At 52.9% G+C, this 16,931-nt stretch overlaps 7 protein-coding genes across 7 annotated transcripts; 4 read left to right on the top strand and 3 right to left on the bottom strand.

The window, feature by feature from the left end:
* Nucleotides 1–549: 549 nt before the first annotated feature.
* BO82DRAFT_293464 (P-loop containing nucleoside triphosphate hydrolase protein) lies at nucleotides 550–4,374 on the bottom strand (the record flags this gene model as incomplete). The annotated part of the gene is made up of 8 exons (XM_025631794.1): nucleotides 550–891; nucleotides 958–1,184; nucleotides 1,254–1,392; nucleotides 1,462–1,885; nucleotides 1,961–2,273; nucleotides 2,339–2,806; nucleotides 2,861–3,937; nucleotides 3,990–4,374. The coding sequence occupies 8 exons, from the start codon at nucleotides 4,372–4,374 to the stop codon at nucleotides 550–552; spliced, it is 3,375 nt and encodes a 1,124-aa protein (XP_025487781.1).
* Nucleotides 4,375–5,957: 1,583 nt separating this feature from the next.
* On the top strand, nucleotides 5,958–7,200 carry BO82DRAFT_406010 (uncharacterized protein; the record flags this gene model as incomplete). The annotated part of the gene is made up of 4 exons (XM_025639536.1): nucleotides 5,958–6,058; nucleotides 6,174–6,570; nucleotides 6,646–6,880; nucleotides 6,947–7,200. The coding sequence occupies 4 exons, from the start codon at nucleotides 5,958–5,960 to the stop codon at nucleotides 7,198–7,200; spliced, it is 987 nt and encodes a 328-aa protein (XP_025487780.1).
* A 312-nt stretch (nucleotides 7,201–7,512) lies between these two features.
* BO82DRAFT_377888 (acyltransferase family protein) lies at nucleotides 7,513–9,173 on the top strand (the record flags this gene model as incomplete). Its single annotated transcript, XM_025637609.1, has 2 exons — nucleotides 7,513–7,542; nucleotides 7,749–9,173. 2 exons carry the CDS (start codon nucleotides 7,513–7,515, stop codon nucleotides 9,171–9,173), a joined length of 1,455 nt encoding a protein of 484 aa, XP_025487779.1.
* Nucleotides 9,174–9,390: 217 nt separating this feature from the next.
* On the bottom strand, nucleotides 9,391–10,624 carry BO82DRAFT_344553 (phosphotransferase family protein; the record flags this gene model as incomplete). Its single annotated transcript, XM_025633668.1, has 2 exons — nucleotides 9,391–10,061; nucleotides 10,125–10,624. The coding sequence occupies 2 exons, from the start codon at nucleotides 10,622–10,624 to the stop codon at nucleotides 9,398–9,400; spliced, it is 1,164 nt and encodes a 387-aa protein (XP_025487778.1). The 3' UTR covers nucleotides 9,391–9,397.
* A 456-nt stretch (nucleotides 10,625–11,080) lies between these two features.
* On the top strand, nucleotides 11,081–12,162 carry BO82DRAFT_319305 (pyrroline-5-carboxylate reductase family protein). The gene is made up of 2 exons (XM_025632672.1): nucleotides 11,081–11,742; nucleotides 11,841–12,162. The coding sequence occupies exons 1-2, from the start codon at nucleotides 11,144–11,146 to the stop codon at nucleotides 12,148–12,150; spliced, it is 909 nt and encodes a 302-aa protein (XP_025487777.1). The 5' UTR covers nucleotides 11,081–11,143; the 3' UTR covers nucleotides 12,151–12,162.
* Nucleotides 12,163–13,394: 1,232 nt separating this feature from the next.
* BO82DRAFT_423360 (isopenicillin N synthase family dioxygenase) lies at nucleotides 13,395–14,858 on the top strand (the record flags this gene model as incomplete). Its single annotated transcript, XM_025640238.1, has 3 exons — nucleotides 13,395–13,556; nucleotides 13,616–13,783; nucleotides 13,864–14,858. 3 exons carry the CDS (start codon nucleotides 13,395–13,397, stop codon nucleotides 14,560–14,562), a joined length of 1,029 nt encoding a protein of 342 aa, XP_025487776.1. The 3' UTR covers nucleotides 14,563–14,858.
* A 529-nt stretch (nucleotides 14,859–15,387) lies between these two features.
* On the bottom strand, nucleotides 15,388–16,325 carry BO82DRAFT_293354 (uncharacterized protein; the record flags this gene model as incomplete). The annotated part of the gene is made up of 2 exons (XM_025631790.1): nucleotides 15,388–15,974; nucleotides 16,061–16,325. 2 exons carry the CDS (start codon nucleotides 16,323–16,325, stop codon nucleotides 15,388–15,390), a joined length of 852 nt encoding a protein of 283 aa, XP_025487775.1.
* Nucleotides 16,326–16,931: the final 606 nt, after the last annotated feature.

Here is a 16,931-nt window from a genome sequence, read left to right as displayed (position 1 = left end):
GTCAACTTTACATACACAAGAAGGGCGAAAGACAGGGATCCGGTAAATCAAGGCTACACCGTACTCTATTGGCCCTGATCCACGAAGAAACAACGACAGAATGTGGATAAGGCATATGAATCTCTAAGTGACAAGCAGTATTATATGAGCTCCAACTCTGATTTGATAGTAACTGAGAACGATGCCCCGACGAAATTAGCTGAGGGATCTTCTTTGTAAGGCTGTGGTAGCCATCGGGATGAAAAGACCACCAAAACTGCAATCTTGTCGTGAATGCATAATGGTCTACTTAGTAAGTATACTATAAGACAAAGCGAGCCTCCTCTTGGCTAAAGGCAGTATGTCATGCACTTCCCTTCTTCTTTGTCTGAACGCTTTTGGTGATTTTCACTTGACTGTCTGATATCGTAGGAAGAAACTGCTTTCCCCTTTCAATAAAGCTCGAATTTGCTACACTTTTCCTTATAGTCATTGGTGGCAGGGTGTTTTTTTCTCTATTACAACAAGTTCACTGACCTGAACGGCGCTCTAGTGATTTGGAGACATATCTCAAACATCCGTCTGAATACCTGATCGGTCTTCTTCGCGGACACACATGCCGTCTGCCATGACGATCACTCGATCCATCCACGCCACGCTCGTCGGACGGTGCGCCACACACAAAATGATACTATCGCGGAAGTGCTTCTGTAAGACCTGCTGAATATGGTTCTCCATCTGCAAGTCCACACTCGAGGTCGCCTCGTCCAGGACGAGGATGCGGGGGTTGGCCAGCAGAGCGCGGGCCAAACAAATCAGCTGGGCCTGTCCAGCCGAGAGATTCGTGCCCCCTGGTGCAATCACGAGGTCGAGCAGATTGCTGCTGTTTGTGCAGCGGTGTGTAGGATCGGCCTGCGCCCCCCCTTCCTCGGACAGAGGGCCGCTGTGTCGGAGGTCAAAGGCGTGGAATGCCCCCACCACGGAAAGCGCATGGAGTAGCGTGTCATCAGAGTGAGAGAGCTGCGGATCGAGATTCTGACGCACCGAGCCGGGGAACAGAACCGAGTCTTGCGGGAGGACGTGTACCATGCTTCGGAGGGTGGTAAGAGGGAGGTCGTTGATCGGGGTCCCGCGGATGTTGATCCGGCCGTGCACCACCGGGGCGAGGGCCGATAACGCCGCCAATATAGTCGATTTTCCCGAGCCTAGGCAAGAATGTGCGCATTAGATAGGCCGGACGGTGATGTGAAAGGATGGGTTTGGGATACACTCACCACTATGTCCGATGATTCCCACTTTCTCGCCCGATCGGATGCACATCGAGAAGTCTCGGAGGGATGGGCTTTGGCTGCGCGGATATTGGACCGTGACGTTGGTAAAGATGATCTCACCTTCTGGCTCGGAGTCGGGAGACTTGATTACAATGTAAGGATGCGCCCCGTCCGGAGTATCCCCCATCCAGGTTGGGCTCGTCGGCTGCACGCGGTGGTCATCTTCCACCGGGATCCGAGTCATGTAGTGTCGTAGTCGTTCCGTGGAGTTCATCTCGACCTCGACATTGATCAAAGACCACAGAAATTGGTGCATATGCTTCGACAATGAGATACTGAGGGTGAAGATGAGCCCCATCTGTAACGAGTCCAGCACACCGAAGACCCCGAGCAAACCCGCACACCCCAGCAGGCCCACCGATAGCATCTCGATCCGCAGTGTAATCCATGTTTCCAATGCGTAGCGGACGGTGATTCCGACAATAGCCCGGCTAAGAGCTACACGGTGACGTTCTTCAAACAGCTCTCGTGCATCATACGTCTGTATCGTCGGCATCGAAGCCATACTCTCTGTGATGACGGAGAGGACGGGGGAGTCCAGGATAGAGCAAACACGTCGGAGTTCGCGGGCAGACCTGACGTACAGAAGTTATTCATCAATTCTGGACAAACTGCAGTAAGCGCTGCTTAAGAGAGAACGGATCACTTACACTCGATAGAGCGACTGAATACGATATTGAAAGTAGAATATCGGTCCGAAGGCCAGCAGAAGGTAAGGAGAGCTCCAGACAAGCACAATGACCGCCGCAAACAGCGATGTTGCAGCCATCAGCAATAGATCGCCCGCATTGATGAGCCGAAAGTCGATCCCATCGATATCTACCGATAGCCGATTCAAGACGCGACCTAAAGGCTGTCCACTGAAAAAGTCCAAAGGTGCGCGGAAAAGACGGGTGACGACGCCCTCATGGATACTCCGGCTAGCCTTCATCGTTCCCAATACAAGGATCACTCCAACTGAGGCTACAAGCGTGATTGTCATCGTCAGTACTGAGTTCGTCCCGTCGATTGTTTCGAGCAAAACATACCAATGAAGGTGGCCTGTAGCATGACGACTAGAGCATACCCTGTAAGATAAGTAGGTGTCGAGACAGATAGCACATTTCCCATCCACCATGGTAACCAGAAACTGTTAACAATTCGAACAGCAACGGTGAGAAAGAGCATGAGGGAGAGCAGCATTATGAATCGAGGGCCCCCAGCACATTCAAAGTAGAAACGATATAAGTCAGTGTCAACCTTACCACGGGCGCGCTCCTCCTCCACTAAGGTGATTTGCTTGGAATCAGCAGAATCTTCATTAGACGTTGATTCCATGCTCATAACTCCATCCAAATGATCCTTGCTATAAGTGCCCGTCTCACCGAGGAGGATTGACCCAATAACCCCATGTGGGTTTTTTCGTAGCTCCTCGGGACTACCTACCTCAGCAACCATGCCGTTGGCCAAGGAAACAACATGGTCGCAGTATCGGATGAACTCGGTCTGATGTGTAACTACAAAGAGCCTACTTAGCATTCGACCTTTTCCTAGTGCAGATGTAGCTTTACCTAAAATCACGGTCTGCGGCAGCTTGAGGATGCACTCATGAAACAGCTTGCGTGCCACCCGGGGGTCAACCGCAGCCAGACAATCATCCAAGAGCAGAAGATCTGCCTCGCTGTAGATCGCTCGTGCCAAAGAAATTCTGGCCTTCTGGCCACCACTGAGATTAGCGCCACTTTCCCCTACAATTGCGAGGTCGCCGCCCGGAAACGAGGCAATGTCTGACTCGAGGCAGCAGAGGCGGACGACTTGACGATAGCGCACAGGCTCGTAAGACCGCAGAAATGTGATATTATCACGAACAGTACCAAGCATAATCCACGGGTCTTGAGTGCATAGGGCCATTGTTGCCGAGTTTCGTAGGAGTTGACCCTCAATGACCTCGGCTTGCCCGCCAATGGCCGCTAGCACCGTGGACTTACCACTGCCACTGGCTCCATGTATGATTGTCAATTTATTAGCCGGTATACCCATTGTGATCGGTCCTAAGACAAAGCTAGTCGAACTGTCATCTGCGTTCGGGTAGGATACTTTCGCATCATGAAAATTGATCAGATTGCCGGCGCTGGCATCGCTCGACTGGGGAACTTCCCCTGGTTTCTGACTAGCAGGCTGATGTTCCGTTTGTTGCAGGATATGGAGAATGCGTCGGACACACGGGAGAATAGAGAACTGACGGGTTACCGAGAGGGAGAATTTGGAGGCTGGCGAAAATGTCATTTCGAATAATGTCAAGGCAGGGAATACCACCTCTGGCACCAGCTCGTGGCCAGTATACCAGTAGCTTGTCAAGGAAACCATCGCGGTGACTGCGGGAATCATCTGGTTTATGGAGATAAAGAAGCAAAAGACGACGCGCAGACGACGCCATAGGGCTTCCAATTGAATCTCTCGGGCTGATCGTATCTCCTTGAGAAACATGGGTTCCAATCCCAAAGATTTGATACCGCGGATCTTTTGGAAGGCGGAGTTGAGGTGATTGATGCGCACCTCATCGATGCGCAGGTAGTCTTCCACTGCTACACCCACCGCAGCGTTGGCCCTAGTCTGGGAAAATAGAAGGATGGACATTGCCACATAGCCTGATGAAAGTTAGTAACTGATTTCGGTTACACAGCGAGGCTCCAACCTTACCCACGACCCCAGATAAACCAAGCAGACGAACGATCATAAACGCGATGAGGAGTAACTGCACAGGACTACTCCAGATATCATGAACCTTGAGAACATAGTTTCGGACTAGCATCATATCGGTTGTGGAGCTGCCCAAGACCTTTCCCACGGGACTCCGGAGATGCGCCAGGTTCGAAAAACGAACACTCTTTTGGAATATAGCCAGGGAAAGAACAGACGAAGCTCGAACAGACAAAACTCGGCAGATCTGATCTTTGGCACGTCCAGCCAACGTAGCCACCGCACTAGCTAGAAAAAGAGCCACAAAGTTTCCGATATGAGTAGGATCCTGCAGAACTCGTCGGAGGAATAACGGGAGGAGAAGCGTCAAGAGCGAGGCAAGCATCTAGTCAATGCCAATTGGTTAGCGCACTGTTACCTGGACTCATACTGCTTCCGTACGATCATACCTCCAGTCCAGCTGAAGCCAAGAGAGGACATAGAAATTCCTTGCTTGTAATTGTCTTTACCCACTGGGATTGGCGTGCCATTCCTGACAGTGGGACATAGTAATGAGCATCTTTCGAGGTCCCTGGCAGCCAGGCTTGCTCCAAGTAGTCGGCTGATTGCACTGAACGCATCAAAGAGGTAAGCCAGTCCTGCAAGATGCCATACTCATGCCGTGCCACATCCACGCGGGAACCATCAGCACGGAGCTCCTCTAAATCAATCGCTTCGACCTGCTCGTACTGGGGCTGGTGGGAAGGAATCCAGCGATTCAGTGAGCGCCTGATACGCGATAATAGCACCCACGACTGCATATTGAGCTGTCGAAGTAGAATGAATGCTTGGTTTTCGGTGTGACGAGAGAGAATGACAGTGGATGGAAGTGAGGGGGAAAGAGCTCAGCTTAGGAACTGGAGTTGCTGATGAGCAGACTAGAGGAGGGGAAGTTCGCCGGGATAACCAGGGCAATCCTATTAGTTTGGTCCCGCATACTGCTCTAATTTCCCAGCCAGGTCAGACTTCCTATCGGCTTAATGCGCACCAGCCCCTCCCCTGATTGTTGGTCCGCGCTCCTGCACAGTTTCCGCTTGCTCTGGCTCTTATCACCGAGCAAACTGATCACCCGGAATGTCCGGGATGTCGAGGTGGAAGGGTCTGATGTCGCTCTTAGCTCCGGATTGAACACTTGACTAACCCCCGTCACAGGGCAGAAGTCCCTAAGGCATTTTCGGTCCAATCCAGCCGGCTACGTTCATTTAGAAAGTTCTTATGAAAGATATCCTGCACTCTAGGAACCCCAATCATTGATTTGACCTCTACCATCCTCACCTATCTTCCGAGATGGCATGGATATCGTTATCTGAGTCGTCTGCCATCAGTCTTTGGTTTATTTCGAAGGATTGTGCGCGAAGTAATGGCTCTAATGAGACATTGCCGTTGCTATCTTCGGCGGTTCCCTCCAACTCCCGGCCCAGTTCCAAATCTAAACCACTGTTTCTTTGTTTCTCGATAGTGTTTTTACGGCAACTGTGTGCTTCTGTTCAACTACTATCCCATCTGCGGCTTTATGAAGCTATAATCACTGAGGCAAAGTTTCAACATCTATATCTGTCTGGTCATGGCCTTTCACAGGGAGCGATTCTTCCCTACGCCTCTTATATCCAAGGATGGCAGGTTGCCTTTGATTGTGTCCCCGGTAGATGATCTCCACTTCATTCTTCTCATCATCATCTTCTTCTTCTCTGTTTCCACCTATCGAGGCTACGGTACTGACTGTTCGTCTTTCCCCATTTAGATATACTATACCTTGTTATTCTAACACGCATGCGGAAGCATTTCTCGCGTCGATTCATGCTTGTGTTGAATTGGGGGGGTACAATCTTGGCAGAGAGCTGGATCCTCTTCGTGGGTATGGAAATGCCCTAACCGGCTCTTTGGAGTTAGAGTTTTGAGGCGTGAGTGAGCTCACAGGCTTGATACAGGATGGTCAGGACTGCCTTTACCCTGGACGTGGTGCTCCTCGTTATTTCGATTGTTCGGCGGCGATTCGCGAACCACAATAGCCCTAATATCGTCTTTGCTTAGTGACAAGACAGCCTCATCCGACCGGTACTGTCACCACCTCCTTTGAAAGCCAGAACCAAACCAAAAAGAATTGAGCATCGAATACTAACATGGATTGTCATTTACTATTCCTAGCCACTCATCTACATTCCATATCACCACAACCCTGTTAACCGCCGAATTCGCTGGCTCCGCAATTGCCACCTTCGCCCTGAGCTACAATGTCTACGTGTCGCTACTACTGGGTCTCATCATCCCTATCGTCACTCTCCCACTAGCCTTTCTGATACCCTCCGATGAACGGCCGCGGAACCCACGCCAGCATACTGCCGACAAACATACAGAACAGCACGAATTGAGCACCTTGGCGACTTCCTGCCTGAAGCAATTAAGGAAGCCCACGATTCCCTCGCGGTCTGACCTGCGGGTCTCCTGGCTCGTTGCGACATGCCTCATATCCCGCATCGGACGTTACCCATTTTCTCTTCTCCTTCCAACCGTGTCTCACCGTTATCAAGACACTATGACCGAGGTAGGTAACTCCTCGCGAAGAATGCGCTCCGTGAACCGGAGCGACAATACTGACCATCCATCCTCCTTGCTCTAGACCGGGTTCCTCCTCTGCCTCAAAGCTGTCGTCAGCCTGATGGGACTCGCCATCCTCATGCGTTGCATCCGACCCCTCTTCTTGCGACGGCAATCCCCGACGCACTCGGCCGATGCGACTCCTCTCTTTGGCCCCTATCGGCTTGACCTGTGGACGATGCGAGGCAGTGCAGTGTGCATGGCTATAGGGGCGGCTCTGTTATCAGCATCACGCTCACCGACGATAGTATACACAGGTATGTTATCGCCTCGTCCTTCGATGCCAGAAGGCGTTAATCCACCAATCTTACGAATGCAATTAGGGGTCGTGCTGTATGCACTGGGTATCGGGTTCGGCGGTGGAGTCGGGGGCCTTATCGCGCAGTTGACGGGGTCCGAGGGAGACTTGCTGCCGGATAGCATGCTCGAGGCGGTGTTTGATGCCATCGCGGCGCCGGCGACGTCGTATACCTGCCTTTTTGGGGCACAATTGGATGAGTCGATGTCGATGGTTGGACTGTCATTTGTTGCCGCGGCGAGTATCTTTAGCTTGATTGCTATCGGGACTTTTTTTTAGTCGGTTGGGAGGGGGAGAATATTACGGCTAGTGTTTTACGGGGTATTGGAAGGATCGGCCTCGGTCCTGCGTTTCTGTCTCCAACCCCGCGCTAAATTAGCCCTACTTCTGGCCAGATCGCAAGATCGCTGCAAGCCAAACGCTTGACACACAGGCTTGTGTAATGAGCACTCGGAGTTTTTACCTGGCTTTTCTCCCGCTCTAACCTGGTTTGGGAACCCTGTCCTGCAGCTCTGGTCCTGCAGGGCCATTCCATGCCATCATTTGTCATGCCTGTTGTGATGTACATACTGCACCGTCGGAATTACAAAAATGAAGAGCAAACGTTTGGATGACTTTCGGGTAGTCCCTGTGCCCCGGACTGATTCTTCGTGTCGAGCTTCCTTTTCTTTTCATTTTCTCTTTCTTTCCTCGGTTATTCTCTAATGGAGCCACTTCTATCCCACCGCACGGCCTCACTTGAGCTGGACGAGTATGTCGATGGTGAACATGATGCCGAGAAACAAAAGCCCCATGTGTATGAGGCATGGCTGCAACAAGCCCGCAAGAGGCTTCCCAAGTGCCTTACTCTCGTCTTGACGGCGCTACTGCCATACTTCATCACCAGTTTATGGCGGCACAGAACTGAACCGCCATCTCTGCGCCGCACCTCCCCTCTTGATGGGCTCCGCGGAGTAGCTGCGCTCTGCGTGGTCAACTACCATATCATCTCGGCCTTTCACAACTTTGTCAATTACGGCTACGGGCTTACCCCCGAGGAGGCTCATCGTGAACCTCATTGCGCCCACAACAACGAGCCCATTGAGCACAATCTGCGCCTCCACCAGCTGCCAATCATTCGGCTTGTCTATTCCGGGTCTGCCCCGGTCTGTATCTTCTTTGTGCTGTCGGGTTTCGTGCTCTCCTACCGATCCTGGCAGCTGGTGCGAGCCAGCAAACTGGAGGCTGTCTTCCCTAGTCTGAGCTCCTCGACCTTCCGCCGCGGGTTCCGCCTTTTCCTGCCCACAACCCTAGCTACGCTGATCACTATGATTTTGATCCAGACTGGGGCCTGGGATTATCCCGCCCAGGTTGCAGTGGATCAAACCATCATTACTGCCGAAAACGAGTACCACCAAGCCCGGTTGCCCACCTTTGGGGCGCAGACCGCCCACTGGGCATCCATGATGTGGAACATGACCAACATCTTTGCCTGGGAGGAGACCTATCCCGAGTACGACGTGCATCTGTGGACCATCCCGATGGAATTCCGGGCCTCGCTCCTGCTGTTCCTCATTCTCCTGGTGTTGGTGCGGCTCCGCTACCGGTACCGCGTGGCCATTCTGATCGGTCTGATTGCCTACTGCTACGGGCATGTTCGGTGGGTGATGGTCCTGTTTCTGGCTGGGAGCTTGCTGGCCGAAACCTCCCTTCGCTGGGACGCTGCCCGAGCCCCCGAAGCCATCACTCCCGCCCACACGGGACTGTGCATCCTCTTTCTCCGGGTGGTGCTCGTCTTCATCTCCCTGTATTTCCTCTCCGCCCCGGACAAATGCATTCACCGCACCCCAGGCTACATGACGCTGGCCAAGATCTTGCCCTCGTGGGACGTGCGCTTCTACCGCGTCTTCCCCTCGTTGGGGGCCATTATCCTCGTCGGTGTAATCTCGCACAGCGCCAAGGAGAGTCGCTTTTCTCGAGTTCTAGACGTCCGGCTCGTGCAGTATTTGGGGTGGATCAGTTACTCGATCTATATCGTGCATGGGCCATTGATGCATGGCTTGGGCTATCGGCTATTCCCCCTGATGTGGCAGATCACGGGGCACGAGGCAACGGGCCCGTATCTAATGGGATTCCTTCTGGCGTGGTCGGTGTTGCTGTTCGTGGTGTTCTGGGTGGCCGATCGATTTGCAGTGGCGGTGGATGATAACTGTGTGCGAATTGGGAAGTGGTTGGAGAAGAAACTGGTGGAGTCGGAATCGGTGGTATTGTAGCATTCATCAAGTAAATGAATATATATACGCATCCTACCACCAATACACCCCTCTGTGCTGGAGTCTTCCCTTCAAGTAGCAGGAATACCTGGTCCCCCATTGACTAAAATATCCATACAACCCGCAATATGGACATCTGTCCCTTCTTGTTCATCATGCGACAACTAAGCACAGTCATTCTTGACCTCTCCCCCCTCCCTCCCTCCCTCCCTCCTCTCTTCCGTCTACAGCTGGAAGTAAGCCAGCCCCTTCTCCAGGTCACCGAACCACCGTTCCACAGCCTCGGGATGCAACCCCCGTGGCACATTGGTTGTAATCCCGCGCAAGGCATTCCGCACGAAATGCATATTCTCCAGCCGCGGGTCCAGCCACTCCGTCTCGGCCAACACCGCTGCCCCGTGCTCGCGACAGAGTTGCCAGAACCGATCGCGCAGCCGGTATTTCTCGTCAAACGACTCCTGGCCGGGCTGCGCGTTCCACAGGAAGGCGCGGACCGGATCCCACTGTGGATAGGGGACGGTGCCAGCGAATTCCCAGTCCAAGATGGCAGTGATGCGGTCGGTGGCCGGGTCGTAGAGGATATTGGCAAAGTGAAGATCCTTGTGCGCGAGGTAGAAGTCGCGCTCCGTGGGTGTGTCCCCGGCGAGCGCGGGGAGGCGATCGAGGAAGGCGGCGATACGGGGGCGATACGGGGCCAGCGGGCTCTGCAGCGAGGGATGGATGTCGGCCACGTGCAGGTAGGATCGCACGGCGGCAGAGACGTAATCGGTGAAGCTATTGAAGGGCCCGCGGTAATTGAGGGTCGTAAAGGTTTCCTCTTTGGAGAAGTAGCGCGGGATGTCACCGGTGAACCAGAAATGCTCGTCCAGCATGGGGCCGACGGTGATGCTGCGCTGCTGCTGCTGCTGCTGCTGCTGCTCGTCGAAGGCCAGCCCCCCGATTCGTGAAAACTGGTGTTGATGGAGCTCGAGAAGGATGTTCATCAGCTGCAACAGAATCGAGTCGATTTGAGCCTCGCTTAGAGTCGAGTAGATGTCGGAGATGGCTTGGCCCGGGCACCGGTTGCAAATCAGATACTCGCACCCTAAGGGGTTGGCACTGGTCACATCAAAGGCAACCACATCGGGGACAGGGATGGAGGTGTGCTCGCGCAGCCACGTCAGGATCGCAGTCTCATTCTCCGTCTTGATGCGCGGCACATGATTCCCGGAGATGCGCAGGATCAAGTCCACCTCCTTTTCTTCCCCACTTGAGGGGAGGGGTCTGTCCGATCGCAATAATGGCGCAATGATAGCTCGGGGGTAGGTCAAGACGTAGATGATGTGGAAAGCAGCGGTCACCTTCAGGGGCTTGATTGCGACAGGACGGCTGAGACCGATCGAGTCCAGCAGAGCGAGAATCGTCTCCTCCGCATAGGGTTGCGGGAGATTGTTCTCGGTGGCAACTCCCATGGCAACGGACGATTGGTAGTAGTAGAAAGCGGAGGCTGGAAGGATTCAAGTTGTAATTGATAGTAGACTACTAGCTACTACGGTTCAAAACCAAAAAGGAAGATGTATTTATCTCGAATTGGCACTCCTGATTGCGAGGGAGCCGATGTCGGGAGCAAGCGGCTGATAGTGGCGAGGCGATAAAGATAGGGCTCGAGCTGGCGGTCGACGGCTCTTCCCGCACGGTAAAGTTACACTCGCTGTCACTCTGTGGCACCATCCACAACCCCAATGATACCTTCCTCAAGGGGTTACTCGACTAGGCGAATTCAGCTAGTGGATACGTTACCTAGTATGTACCATAGACTTAACCCCTTTGGGTGACAGGCTGTCTATCTAGTACGGGCCCCTGGCAGGCATCCTCGACTCTTTACTCCTCTTCGAAATCACGTGATTCATCGTCTTTCTGGTTATATCCTACCACCTCGACGCGCTGGTAATGAAGGCTCACCCTCCAAGTCAGCTAACTTTGTGTTCATCATGATTCACAAGATTTCTCGAAACTCTGGTTACCCTGCTCCTCGCATCACTATTGCCGGGTGCGGGGTCTTGGGCAAAGGTATCGCCACCGGACTTCTGGCCTCGCCTTTGAACCTGGACCCCAGCAAGATCACCCTGACGGTTCGACGTGAGCAACACGCTCACTGTCTGCGCGAGGAATTTCCCGGTCTTGCGATAACTCTCGACAACGGGGATCCAGCGCTCTGGCAGGGGGAGGCGACCGATGACGAGCAAGGCCATTTTCTCTTCATCGTCACCAAGCCTCAGCATGTCCAGCTGGTCTGTGCCGATGTCTACCCCCACATTCAAGCTAGTCGCACTCCTCCTGTCGTGATCACACTCTGTCCAGGCATCACCATCGCGCAATTGCAAGAATGGCTTCCCACGGGCACGCCCATCGTCCGGTCGATGCCCAACACCCCGGTTATGGTTTGCCAGGGCGCAACCGGACTCTTCCCCTCGCCACTGGTCACTCCCTGCCAGCTGGAGACTCTCACCCGCATGTTTGAAGCAATCTCGCCGAGCGTTGTCACGCTGGCCCACGAAGATCAGTTAAATGTTGTGGCTGCTATTTCAGGGTGAGTTACCCTCCTCTAAATCCCTTCTTGGGGTCATGTTGGCGCACCTCGATATTTTTCGGAAAAGACCATCTTGCTAATCCGACAACTCGTACCAGATCCGCTCCCGCCTACTTCTACCGTCTTATGGATAGTATGGTCGCAACTGGCATGTCCCTCGGACTTCCCGAGTCTCTCGCCCGGGATCTAATTACACAGTCTTGCATTGGATCCGGAGCATTCGCGCGCGAAATCCCCAGCGTCCCACTGGCACAGCTGAAAAACGATGTCTGTGTTCCCGGGGGGAGTACGGAGAAGGCGATGAACGTCCTGGATGCCCACGGGTGGCATCGAGGGGTGAAGGAAGCGATCACGGCCAGTCTGACTGCCAATCGGTTGATGGGGCAGAAGGTCAAAGGAGGTTCGTGATATGTTATCTACGAGACATGAAATGGCTTCCAGGGTTTCTGTCATCATGAGAATAGTTGATCTAGCTGTATCGATTGTACATAGTCTTCTACTTCAATTCCATTGCTCCGCTGGAAATTTCTATGATAGTTTGTTTTCGACCTGCCCCACATTGCTTTTATCATTTTAATTCTCTGCATTTTTTTTCCGAATTGTTATTGTAGTAGTAGAAGTACTAGTAGTATGGCGAAAGTTATGAGTGCGGGATCTCGGATCGGAATGACGCCAAGTTGTGTGGTTGTAAATATATATATATATATATTTTTCGGCACGGCAAGCTTGCTATCAATACCAACGATTCTGTACTTGTTATGTCGCAGTTTAAAACCAAGCATAGATTGGTATTACAGAGCCGATTCTGGAAATGGAATTGCACTTCTCTTCTAGTTTCCAGAGTGTATACTACTGTCCTATTGACCGTCAACTGCATGTCCTCACTTTTGAAGTCGAGTATCTATCAGCACAAGGCATGGATACGTGTAGTTACGCCCTTAATCAGACTAACCGCGTTGGGAAAAGACACTAAGCATTTCCGCCAAGCCAACAATGGCCGCTGCGTCTGAAGAAAGGCGGGTCACATCTACGGAGCGGAGCGAGTAAAAATTGACGACGATCGCATCTCCGTCGGAGGGCGAGAGATTTCCAGTCCACGAGCCTCAATGTCAGATTCCAATCGGAAACCTGTTAGCAATCCTGCTGACAATCACATTTTCGATGCGCCGGGTTCGGCCTATGCCAGTCCTCGATTTTCCGCCCCCACGAGCTTATTTTAGCGTGGTTTCACCCCTGTATTATTGAGCATCTACTGTATGGCTGCGTTAGACCGTATCGATGATAAGGGATATCGGGTGAGGGGTAACATGCATCCCCTCCAACCCTAAGTCAATGCACTGCAACAAAGTGGGGACCCCGACTTGAATACTTTGAGGATAGAACTCGAAGCATATCGTTATCGTGCCATTCGAGAATATCGGGCGACAGAGGGAGTATGGTTCCAGGTGAGCCGAGGCTTGACAGCCCATAACCACAACACAAGCTGTCCCGGGTTGGGGTTGCCGAATCTGTCTGGTGAGGATTCTACTATCCTCGATATATTACTACTACTGGTACTAGTGTCAGAGTGTGCAGGAGGCTTTCATTGCATGCTTCATTCTTATTCTACTCTCGGTTTGCATCCCATCTACTAATTCACCAACCGTAACACCATGACATTCGAAACCATTGACCTGGGGGTCATGCAGAGTGGCACCCTCGGGGATCAGAAAAAGGTCGGGGAGGCCATGAAGAATGCCCTTGAACGACAGGGGTTTCTGAAGCTGACCAACCACGGCATTGCGCCAGAGATGATTGAGGAGTTATTTGTTTGGGTCTGTATTTCTTCTTCCTCTCCGTGCTGGAGACAATCCCAAGCTGACAGATTCTAAAGAGCAAGCGATTCTTTGCCCTGCCTAACGAAGTCAAAGCGAAAGCTCCGCACCCGCCCACCCCGACCCCAAATCGAGGTTATAGCGCGGTGGGGATGGAGAACACTTCGGTGCACGGCAATCTGGGCAAGAAAGGTGGGAAAGTCCTTCCCCCGTTGATCGACATGAAGGTGAGTCCAGCCTTGGTTTTCTTCTCCTCAGGACGTGTGCCCTCCCCATCCGCATCATTTGACCTTTGGTATGCCATCAGGAATGCTTCGATCAAGGCTCCGCCGACGACGAGCTCTATAGCAATATCTGGCTCCCCGAGTCCGATCTCCCCGGCTTCCGGGCCTTCATGGAGTCCTACTTCGAGGCCGGATTTGCCTGCCAGCAACGTATCCTCAGCGCAGTGGCCCTGGGCCTGGGACTGCCACCGACTGCGTTCGACCGCCTCCATCACAAACGCCAAAACGAGCTTCGCCTCACCCACTACCCGCCAATCGAAGCGCGACAGCTCCAGGACGGCACCAAGACACGCATCTCAGAGCACACCGACTTCGGCACCATCACCCTCCTATTCCAGGACTCGGTGGGTGGGCTCGAGGTGGAAGACCACACTTCCGTCGGCACCTTCCACCCTATTGAGTCAGAGAAGTATGAGATGATCGTCAACATCGGAGATTGCTTCCAGCGCTGGTCGAACGGGGCGCTGCGCTCGACGCGACACCGCGTGCACGTCTCCCAGCGCGATTTGCAGAATCAATCTGAGTTTCTGCCCGGAAGGTACTCGGTCGCGTATTTCACCAAGCCGAACCGCGATGCGAGCGTGGGGTCTATGCCGGAGTTACTGAAGCCAGGGGAGCAGGTGATTTACTCCGACCTCACGGCAGGCGAATTCGTCTTGCAGCGGTCGGCGACCACATACGGGAGTTACGCGGGTGCCGGGGAGAAGCAGACCAAACTGTAGATTATTGGCTATATTAGCGGGCAGAAGAGAAATCGATTTATTCTGTTACTTCCCAAATTGTGATTTGAACCGTGTGTTTGTCTATTTCCGGCTTGGACAACTAGTAGTACAGTACAGTGGTCTTCCCATTCACTCGCACGGGGAGTGCAGACCGTCCTATCCGATGCTACCCTCAACAATGAACCATCACGTAATTGGTCGAGAATATCTCCTAGCACGTTATGATTGACCTCTGACCGGGCTTGCTTGAAAAGACTTCGTGTCATTGAGGCGCGGTCGAGAAACGTAAGCATTCGCTTCCAGTGCTTGATCTGGGTTGATTTCCCTGGAAATTCGGAATACTGCGACGGAAAATGAGACAAGTCGATACGGAATGCGATAAGAATCCTGCCAGAGAACGAATTGCACGCGTAGTCATTGGTTGACTTTCTTGATCGTGCTGGCAGCAGCGGAGCACCCGACTACGGAGTAGATATGTTGCCACTGGGCCTCCTTTCATGAGGAGGATCAGAGAAGCACGTGGGAGAGAACAGCGCTTTGAGGACGGCTGAGGGGAAAGAGGAAAATGACACCTTGTGCGGAGGACTGGTCGGACTGAGCCGCACTTCCTGCAGAAACTCATCAGACCAAATCAGACTGCATACACGCTAGTTAGGGTTGGGTGTTAGTCAAACGGCCGGGGGTCGAGCCGTCGGCCGCTATTGAATAGTCGTATTAATCCCGTACCGCTTTATCTAAGACATACATTACATTACATACCGATAAGCCTGATAAGCGGAATGTCGCAATCTCATTCTCAAAGATCATGCTATCTAACCGATTTCATCACGACCAGAAAATCAGTCTGGGCTTCTCCTGCGCATTGACCGCTGGTAATAGCCCCATGAAACTACTGAACGCCAGACGCGGTCGGTTGGAGCCCTGGGTCACCGGGAAGACTTGGTGCATGTTGCGGGTGTTGAAGATACACAGCTGGCCGACCTCAGGCTGGATTATCGCGTGCTTCGTCCCCGCTACCACGTTGGCGTGATATCCATACGAGTTGGGGTCGCGGAAGGCCAGCGCCTCTTCCGTCCAAGGTTGGTCATGGATCACTGTGTGCCCACCGTGCACCGGTGTCAGATAGAGGTTGAACACCGCCTGATGTGAGATCCGGTTGATGATCCAGTCCTCCGTCAACGAGTCGTACGGAGACCAATCACAATGTACCGGGGTGGACTCGTTGATAGCCCGGTAGATACCCGCAAAGTATCGCCGGCCGGGGCCTTCCTGCGCCACCATCACATCGTAGTCGGGGAGGAGGGAGGCGATGGCGTTGAAAACCTTCTGCCACAGGTTGAGGCCTGTCTGGCCGGCTAGCTCTTCGTGAAGACCCGAAATCTTCTGCACTTCGGCGAAATAGCGTGCTTTTTCTAAAGGACGGGATCGAAACGGATTAGCATGTCTCACTTCATGTCCAGAATCACTCAAAGGAGGAAGGGCCGACACTACTACATACCATCAGATCGGTGTTGGAAGTCCTCCGCTGATTGCGCCTGGAACTCAAACTGAGCCAGACCCACTTTCTGAACCTCAGGGCCAGCAATGTGCGAGTAAGGAATCAATTTCTCCGTCAAGACGGCCTCGAAGCGCTCTGATGTTTCTTGCGAGACAAAGCCCCGTTCGGAGATGAGCGGGGTGTTGCCCAAGAGAACATCGAGGAAGCTCTGGCGGCTCAGAGAAGCAGCCTCGGTCGTCTTCCACTGGGACTTGCGCGGAGGCATCTGTGTTTGCACAGGCTTGAAGTTGCGGTAGGCATCATTATAGATGACTGGCAAAGGGGACGAAGAAGACGTAATGGTCTCAGTAGAGGACGTGATCAATCGAGACCCAAGTCTCTTGGGAACAGATGGTAGTCTTGTAGAGAGCATGATGAAGGAAATATGAAGTAACTAGCTGACAAGGGATAATCACAGATAAGAAAGGGGAACCACGTCCAGCAGTGGGAGAAGAATGAAAAGTTTGGCCAACCTGGAGACGGCGCAGAGGATATAGGTCCCTGTCTCGAGCACGAAATGATCGTACCACGAACCGCGGTATCGGAATGAATACCACAAGCTCCGTCTGGTAATGAGGGGAAGTGGGAGATAGGGATGGTCTCGTTTAGGATGAAGCACGACCCCCACTAGTCTTGCAACCAGATATCGAAGGATTTTGTGGGCTTGAAGCCATACTTTGGCCCCATGCTGGACCCGCCCTTCCCCAGTACTCGACCCTCTGCAAACTCCGAGGCCGAGGCTGTCGCCAGTGTTGAGTATACAAGACGATAATCGATGATAAGTCTTGTGCTGAAAGATATGACTCTTCAGAATTGGCAATCATGGACGATG

This window comes from Aspergillus uvarum (genome assembly GCF_003184745.1).
Source record: "Aspergillus uvarum CBS 121591 unplaced genomic scaffold BO82scaffold_66, whole genome shotgun sequence".
Taxonomy (NCBI): Eukaryota; Fungi; Ascomycota; class Eurotiomycetes; order Eurotiales; family Aspergillaceae; genus Aspergillus; species Aspergillus uvarum.
Note: the sequence above shows the minus strand (reverse complement) of the source record. Positions and strands in the feature narration are given on the sequence as shown.

Excerpts from the sequence above, each read along its gene's own strand:
- BO82DRAFT_319305 (XM_025632672.1), top strand. The coding sequence starts at position 11,144 with ATGATTCACAAGATTTCTCGAAACTCTGGTTACCCTGCTCCTCGCATC. Across the intron at positions 11,743-11,840 it reads GTTGTGGCTGCTATTTCAGG|ATCCGCTCCCGCCTACTTCT; the intron begins GTGAGTTACCCT and ends AACTCGTACCAG.